The following is an 8,090-nucleotide window of genomic DNA, read 5'->3' as shown; positions in this document are numbered from 1 at the left end:
TCTGGCTCTGTCCCCAGCTCCAGCCAAGCCCCCGACCCGCCCGGGCGGTGCGCGCCCTCACACTGCACTACTAGCTGCTTGGATGCGCTGAGCTGGCCCGCCTTGCACGTGAACTTGGCCAGGTTGTCCGACGGATCTGTGATCAGCACTAGCTCGCGGGAGAAGGTGCTCCCCGACTTCTCCAGGCTTCCCAGCTGCACTCGCCGCGGCTCCTGAGGCTGCCGAGGCTCGGTCACGGTGCGCAAGTCCTGAAGGCCGGGACTGGCTGGGGCACCGCGGTTGGCGCTGCCCTTCTCCACCCAGCCTCGAGACGCCCCCCTTGGGTTGGTCACCACCAACCCAGACAAAGCCTTTGTGTGATAAGCAAAAGGCACCCCCCATCGACCTGCACCCGGCTAGGGTAAAGGAGTGGGAACTGGCACCCACCGTCCGCCGCCTGAGCCTCTCCCGCCTCCGCTGGGCCACCTGTGCACGCAGTTTTGGCGATCTGGTTCCGCCTCCCTTTCCGCGCCTCCAACCCATCGCCCCTCCTCCCTGGCCCCCAGCTGACCCTTAGCTTCACTCTTCAAAGTCCATTCCTGCTACATTTACCAAACGCCATGTGCCAGGAAACTCCCTTGAAATTCCTGAGACTTGCTGGAATTCCTTCATTTTTTTCCTATCCTCAGAACTTTCCCAAAGATTTCCTTTGACCTTTCCCTTAATTCCAGTGTCTTTTCATAGCTTTCTGAACCCTTCTCCTATATTCTTTTATTATCCTACTCTTTTACTAGAATTCTTTGTATTTCCCAAGTTCTTGGCATTTCCTCATACAATTAAAATGAAATTCGATTTGTCATTCTTATAATTCCTAGTCTTTCTCCCAGAATTTCCACTAGTCCCTAACTTCCCAGGATTTTCGTAGAATTCTGTCAGAATTTTCTTTAATTTTAGGGCTGGCCCGTGGCTCACTTGGGAGAGTGCGGTGCTGATAACACCAAGGCCACGGGTTCGGATCCTATATAGGGATGGCCGGTTGGCTCACTTGGGAGAGTGTGGTGCTGACAACACCAAGTCAAGGGTTAAGATCCCCTTACCGGTCATCTTTAAAAAAAACCCAAGAATTTCCTTTAATTTTAATGGAATTTTGTTTTCTTACCTCCAAGTCCGAATAATTTAATTTAATATTAGTGGATTTTTAATGTTCTGTGGAATTACTTGTCTTTCACCAAAATTTCTAGCTTTTGCCTAGAATATCATTGTCTTTTTTCCTGGGATTCTTAGTCTTTCACTGAAATTCTTGATGTTTCACTTGAATTCCAAGATTTTCACCAGAATTCCCTTTACTTTTAATGGAATTAATTGCCTTTTTTGTAGAATTCCCGATCTTAATCCAGAATTCCTTCTTTTATCCTAGAATCCTCACTGTTTTCACAGACTTCCCAGAATTTTCCTAGGACTCCATTTAATTTTCATGGCATTGGGTCATTTTCTTTTTTTTTTTTTTTTTTTTTTTTTTTTTGTGCCTTTTCCTATTCCCTACCAAAACTCAGAATCTCTAGTATTTTACAAGAAATTCAGGTTTTTCCAAGATTTCTCAAGATTCTGAAGGAGAGAAGGGGTCCTTGTCCCTCCCTCACATTCCTGGCCACCCCAAAGGCCTTGCTTGGCACCAACCTTGTACCAGGTAAGGGAGGGGTCTGGGTTGCCCCCGATGGCCAAGCACACCAGCCTCACCCGGGTCCCAGCCCTGAGGCGCTGCCCTTCTGGGGGTCCCTCGATCCACAGCTTCTGGGCAGGATCTAGGGAGAGAGTCCGGAAGAGTGACATTTTCTCTGGGCTGGGACCTAAAGGTAGGGTCTCTGAGGTCTGTGGCCATTCCCAGGCCAGGGTTGGGGCTCACATTTCACATTCAGGGTGAGTGACTTCTTAAAGGTCTCTTTGGCGAAGGCCTCACTGAAAGCCTCACATGTGAGGGTCAAACCATTGTCCTCCCGCCGCACCAAGAATGTCAGATTGGACATGGAGATGTGGCCGCCATGCAGGCCCTGGCAGAAAACGAGCTTCAGACTTCAGAATTGGGGCACTCCCATCCATGGTACCAGAAGCCTAGGTCCACCGCATACACATGACACATTTCCACCCCCTCCTCTGTCAGACCCAGGAGTCGGAGGCCCCAGTCCATGCTCCTCAAGGACCAAGGCTTCCAGACTGCCAGGCACCTCCTCTTCCAGCCCATTCCTCACTCAGACCCTGGGGGTTTGCCCCGCCTCACATCTGTGACTGTTTCTTCCGTGGTCAGCAGCTGCCGCCAGCCCAGCCACCATCGCAGCAGGACCCGCGGTCGACTGGACTTGGTGATACAGGAGAGCGTCATATTCTTGTTCTCAGACTGGGATGCAGATCCCAGGATAGTAATGGCACTGGGGGGAACTGTGGGGACAGATGGACAGAGAGACACTTGGCTGGGCTGGATTCCTCATGGACCAGCTCAGAGAGACAGATGGGGACTGTGGACAGATGATGAGGTCTTTGGCATTGGATAGGCATAATTTGGGGACACAAACATATGGTTCTCTGGGGCATGGACTTCTAGGTGGGCAGCTGGCACCAGCTCACAGGCAACTTGCAGCAGGATGCTGCGTTCCTGGGTCACTGTAGATACGCTGTTGTGGGCCTCACAGCTGAGCCGTGCTCCATGGTCTTCTGGCCGCGCGGTCATCACCAGCACACTGCGGGCCACCGCCTGGGCATGTTCTGTGCCCCACGCTGTGGACATGGGCTGGCCATTCTGGAGACAGGGACAGGCCTGAGCCAACTCAGGGCCAGCTCCTGGCCCCCTCCACCCCCTCAGCCCCCTTGCCTGCCTCTGCCCTCACCTTCAGCCACTGCAGTGTAGCTGGTGGATTTCCCCCTCGGGCAGTACATGGTAGCTCCAAGCTCTGCCCTGCCCGCACGTGTCCCTCATCCAGGCCTGGCCACTCGATGACAGGGGGTCCTGGGGGGACTGGGGAGCAGTAGTCACTCAGTGGGCCTGGAGAGCCCATCTATCTTTCCAGGCCCCATAACCTGCTTCTGAACCCCCATGCTTCTCCTTTGAGTGCCTAAATTTTCCATAATCCCTGTGATCCCCCAGGACCCCCAATTCCTGCTTCCCGTCCTCAGTACCCAGAATTGCTTCAGTTCTCCACTTACACAGAACATTCATGGTGACTGAAGCCTTGATAGGGGTGTCCAAGGCTGGGCTGGACCCCTCACAGACCAGTAATTGCCCATTATCCAAGCTCTGGGGTGTCACCCTGGGATGGGAAGTTGGGGTTCTAGAGTCAGAGTAATCTAAAATTTGGGGAGTCAAGGCAAAGAGGTGGGGATCCCAGGTCCCCACACATGGTCTAAATCTCCATGCTGATTTCTTCTGGGATCTAGAGTTACATGAGAGAGATTTGGGGGGTCAGTAATGAGAACTGGGGCCCAAGAGGCCCACATCTGGCCAAAATCTATGTGCTTGATACCCTGGAACAGGGGTTCCCATGAAGAAGTTTCAAGGGTTAGTGTGAAGAACTGGGACCCAGATGTTCATACCTGACACAAGTTTCCATGCTTGATTCCCCAGGATATGGGATTCTCATAGGAAAATTTGGGGGTCAGAGTGGGGGGAGGGTGTCCCAAGTTCCACACCTGGCTGTGGCCTCTGTGGTGAAGAGTTTCTCCTGGGACCCCTCATTCACATTAGCAGAGATGTCAGATATTGTTCGTCCACCTTGGGGCAACAAGAGGGCTGGAGGGGTGACATCAGAGTGGGGGGAGGGTGTCCCAAGTTCCACACCTGGCTGTGGCCTCTGTGGTGAAGAGTTTCTCCTGGGACCCCTCATTCACGTTAGCAGAGATGTCAGATATTGTTCGTCCACCTTGGGGCAACAAGAGGGCTGGAGGGGTGACAGGTTCCCCCCAAGGTGGATTCCAGAGAGCATGGCCTGGAAGTCCTTGGGATACACATGATGCCCCCTCCCTCCTGGTTCTGGAGGAAAAGGGCCTGGGGCACCAGCCCCGTCCTCCCCACACTCTCAAGACTCCCTGAATTCCAGAGTCCTCGGGGCTAGGTCCTGGGCCTCTCCTTCCCACCTTGCTGGGTTGTAGCATGCACCCCCATCACCTCAGCTTCTCATTTCTGCACTGCCTCCACCTCTCCCTGAGCCCCATATCAGCAGTCGTGCGGTCTCCTGGGTGCCTACCCCTGAGGTCCCTTCCTGTTAACCAGATCCCACACTGGCCTCAGCCTCTCCCTACTGCTTCTGGGTTCCCATCTCAGGAATGACATATTTTCTGGACCCCTAGGAGGTCACTGAGCAGGAACACACCACCTCCCCACTGCAGGGGCTTCACACTGCCCCTACCAATTCACCCACACTCACTCTGGAGGAAGGTGATGTCAGGTGCTGGCTTTGCATCCCCAGACACACAGCTGACCACATACTCCTGCCCAGCTACCCAGGTGACCGTGCTCCCTGCCTCAGGGGTCAGCTGAAGCACCTTGGGGGGAACTGATGAGAAAGGGTTTGGGGTAAACCTCTACCACCAAGAAGCATATGAGGATTTGGACTTTGAGTCTCTTTGCTCATGAAAATGTCCTGTACCCGGGATGTAAGGGGGGAGGGGCTGGGAGATTGGATTCCTGGGTCCTGGGGAAGAAGAGGGCTGGAAGTCCAGACTCATGGGTCCTGGGGGTCTCTCACCCATACCCAGGATGGAGAGGAACACTCTGGGTGACACGAGCTCGGGGCCCATCTCCGAGCGGCCGACCTGGCACTCATACTCTGCATCGTCGCTGAGTTCACAGGCTTCTATATGCAGGTGGAATTCACCTGCAGGTGGGGCCAAGGTCAGAGCCACAGCCTCTGCTGGTGGCTCAGAGTCTCAGGCTCTGATCCCTTACCTCTAGCAGGATCCCCTTCCAGGCGGTACCTCGGGAAGCCTGGGATCCTAGGGTCAGGGCCAAGGAGTAGCCCATCTTTGGCCCATTGCACCACACTGCCAGGGGCACTGACCCCGCACTGCAGCTTGACTGAAGCCCCCTCCACAATCGTCAGGTTTTCAGGCAGGGTCAAGAATCCTCGGGAGGCTGAGGCAGCGATCAGTGACTGAGCCAGGCCTGGGGACACAGGGGAGCAGCAGGAAAAGGGGAGAGAGCAGAGGAATATGGGTGGGGAATGAGTGCCACTTGGCACTGGGTACAAGGCCAGGATCCTACTCACCTGTGGTCAGCAGCCCCATGAGCAGCAGAGGAATCTTATCAGGGGTTCTCAGGGCCATTCCAGGTCCTCTGACTGTGGCTCCCACAATGCCCATTGCCTGCCACCTGTGTCTGCCTGTCTTTCTCTGGGTCCCTCTCCTGAGTCTCTGTCTCCTGCTTTTCTTTTTGTCTCTCTTTTTGGGTCTCTCTCACTCTCTTTCCCTGTTTTCCTCTCTTCCCATGAGTGTCTCTTTATCTCTGTCTCGCTCTCCTTGTCTCTCTCTTCCCCAATCTCTCTGCCTCTGAGTCTCCTTCTCTGTCTCTTTCTCTATCTTTCTCTCCCTGTCTAAGCCTGTTTCTCTCTGAGTCTGTCTCTGAGTCTCCCACTCCAGCCCAGCCCAGCCCACCCCACCCCTGGTCTGTCTTTCTCTCTATCTCTGTTGCCCTGCCTGAGGCTTTCTCTCTTTCTCTTTCCTTCACCACCAATCAGTCTCTGTTCCTCTTTCTTCTCTCCTGCCACCCCACCCCTGCTCTCCTTCTCTCGCCACTCACAACCCCTCAGGGAGGACCCGCTGCTCAGAGTCCAGCAGGACCCATGATCCCAGGAGAGCGATGAGTCCAATGTGGTCAGTGGCAGAGTTGGGTCAGTTCTGTGCTCACACTGCTGCCTCCCCCGGGTGCCCTCCCAAGTCTCCAGCTCCAGCCTCTGCCCAACAGACTCCTCCTGGCCCAGCTGGAGCATGAAATCCCCTGTCAGCACATGCCAGGCACATTCCTCAGTACCTCCCCAGCCCCCCTGACCCCAAGGGCCTGGCTCAGGCTGGGGATATGGGAGAGCAGGTCAGGCCCAGGCAGTCTCCCAGCCTAGCATGGGGAGCAGAGAGCTGGGTCTGCTGTGGGTGGGTAGGTCTCCCCAGCTCTTCCCTGCCCTGATCCATGACCTTGGCAAGTCCCTTCCTTCCCTGAGTAGATATCAGCACCTCAGTGACATCAGAGATCTCTGCTGGGACATGTGCAAGAGTGTGTGTGACAGACTGGGAGAGTGTGGGAAAGAGTGAAGATATCTGTGTGTGTGTGTATGTGTGTGTGTGCGTGCGTGTGTGTGCGTGCACGCATGCATGTGAGCAGGGGAAGGTGAGAGTTGATTGTGACCTGTGAAAGCGTGTGGAAAGTGCATGAGTGTGTAAGAATGTCTGAGGTATAAGTGTGTAAGGGCGTCTTTGGTGTGAGTGTGCAGGGTGCAGGGCAGTCTGAGTGGGCAGGGGTGAAAGGCAGGGTGGAAGCCTGCCAGCCCTCGGGGTGGGTGCAGTGGTGGGCCCAGCGTGGGCATGCTTAGCGAGGGCTGTGTGACGGTCCTGCCATCTCCTCCATCTCTTCTTTCCTTCTCTGGGTGCCTCTCTCCCTCCCTCTACCCATCTTGATTTATCTTTCTCCACCTCTTTGAGATGCTCCTCTCTCTGTGTCTCTCTCCCCCTGTGGTGGTTAAATCTCAGCCAACCTTTAACTATTTCACTATCTTTCCCTCTGCCTCTACGAGTCCCTGTCTTTCTGTCTTTCTGTCCCTGTTCTCAACGCTGTCGCTCCCCCCATTCCCTATTCTGTCTCTCGCACACCAGGAGCTCAGTAAATATTTGTTCTCCGTCAGCCTCTAACTGTGCCTCCTTCCCTTATTTGTTTCTGTATCTGAGTCCTCCTGACTGCCACATCCCTGAATTTCATAACCGTATGCTGGCTGGCCTGCTCCCCCGACCCCAGAGTGCACATACACGCTCGCATGGGATAAGCTTCTTCTGCCTGCTTATCCCCTGCAGGAATTGGAACTGCTCGTTTTCTCCCCCCTCCCCACGACCCCCCCATCTGGTCCTCCTCCAGGAACAAGATGAAGCATCTGGCCTGAGCCCCCGCAGCTCCATCCTTGATGCTCCCTGCAGTCTTTCTTCTTCCCTCTCATTAGTGACTCCTTGTCCTCCCATATTCCCTCTCCCACTGTCCCCCACTCCTCCTGGGAGATGGGCTGGATGCAGAGCTGGGGCGAGGGGGTGGTCTGTCAGAGGGGCTCTCACCAGATGGTGTCCCTGGGGGCCTGGGTGTAGAGCTGTCAATTGCTGGGACCTTTAATTAGCACAAACTTTCCACCCTCCACCGTTGGCTGTTTTCCTTCTCTGCATGCTCCTGGGACTTCAGGCTCTCCATCTTTCCATGTCTGTGGCCCCAGAGAGCCAGGAAGGGGAAGTGATGGCAGGGGTCTGGAAAAACAGCCTCACTACCTGACTTCCTCCCCAAAACTCAGGAGCCCTGGCTCAAGCCCATCCTATTACAAAATCCAAGCACTGGATCCTCAACACAGAAGCCAGGAGTTCAGGCTCCCAGACTAGGAGTCTGGATCCCTCGGACCCTCCCGTCTCAGACCTAAGAGTTTAGGCCCTCAGACCCTTCTCTCCAAGGACCCAGGAGTTCAGGCCTCCAATCTCTTCCACCCCTACCCTCCACCCCCCAACACACACAGAGGACTCAGGACAGATGTTCACTGATTTTCAAATCCTCTGGGTCTGTGTGGGGGTGGAAGGGAGATTGATGGCTAAATCCACTAACTCTAAGACTTAAGACCAGATATTCTGACCCGCTGTCACCCTCTCCCAACTGCACCATGCTGCAGGCAGGGACATGAGAGTTGAGTCTCCAACCCCTCAAGGAACTCACAGTTCAAACCCTCAGCTTCTCAGCCAGCAGAGGTCTGAACCACCAGTCCCTTATAATCCTGGAAGTCCAACCCCTGCCATTCAGGGACGCCAGAGTCAGAGCCCAGGAACAACTAAGTGCCTGAATGTCGACCCCCACTCTCCACAAGCCAGGGATGTCAGACCCCGGGCCCAGCCCCCGA

At 54.8% G+C, this 8,090-nt stretch overlaps 1 protein-coding gene across 2 annotated transcripts in view; it reads right to left on the bottom strand.

The window, feature by feature from the left end:
• NPHS1 (nephrosis 1, congenital, Finnish type (nephrin)) overlaps positions 1-5,443 on the bottom strand; it is a 19,578-nt gene extending 14,135 nt beyond the window's left edge. Inside the window, exons 1-12 of one of the 2 annotated variants that reach the window (XR_550686.1) lie at positions 5,232-5,443; positions 4,913-5,128; positions 4,719-4,841; positions 4,392-4,520; positions 3,806-3,887; positions 3,175-3,278; positions 2,859-2,986; positions 2,599-2,770; positions 2,255-2,412; positions 1,883-2,027; positions 1,657-1,781; positions 62-248 (exon numbers count right to left, since the gene is read on the bottom strand). Coding sequence is in view for 1 of the 2 variants with exons in the window: in XM_008575674.1 (XP_008573896.1) it covers positions 62-248; positions 1,657-1,781; positions 1,883-2,027; positions 2,255-2,412; positions 2,599-2,770; positions 2,859-2,986; positions 3,175-3,278; positions 3,806-3,887; positions 4,392-4,520; positions 4,719-4,841; positions 4,913-5,128; positions 5,232-5,325 (1,663 nt within the window). In the remaining variant the exon portion in view is untranslated. The remainder of the gene's footprint in view (positions 1-61; positions 249-1,656; positions 1,782-1,882; positions 2,028-2,254; positions 2,413-2,598; positions 2,771-2,858; positions 2,987-3,174; positions 3,279-3,805; positions 3,888-4,391; positions 4,521-4,718; positions 4,842-4,912; positions 5,129-5,231) is intronic. The other variant, XM_008575674.1, reaches the window with a different exon arrangement.
• Between the last annotated feature and the right edge of the window lie 2,647 nt (positions 5,444-8,090).

Source organism: Galeopterus variegatus, unplaced genomic scaffold, assembly GCF_000696425.1.
Source record: "Galeopterus variegatus unplaced genomic scaffold, G_variegatus-3.0.2 Scaffold1222, whole genome shotgun sequence".
NCBI classification, from domain to species: domain Eukaryota; kingdom Metazoa; phylum Chordata; class Mammalia; order Dermoptera; family Cynocephalidae; genus Galeopterus; species Galeopterus variegatus.
Note: the sequence above shows the minus strand (reverse complement) of the source record. Positions and strands in the feature narration are given on the sequence as shown.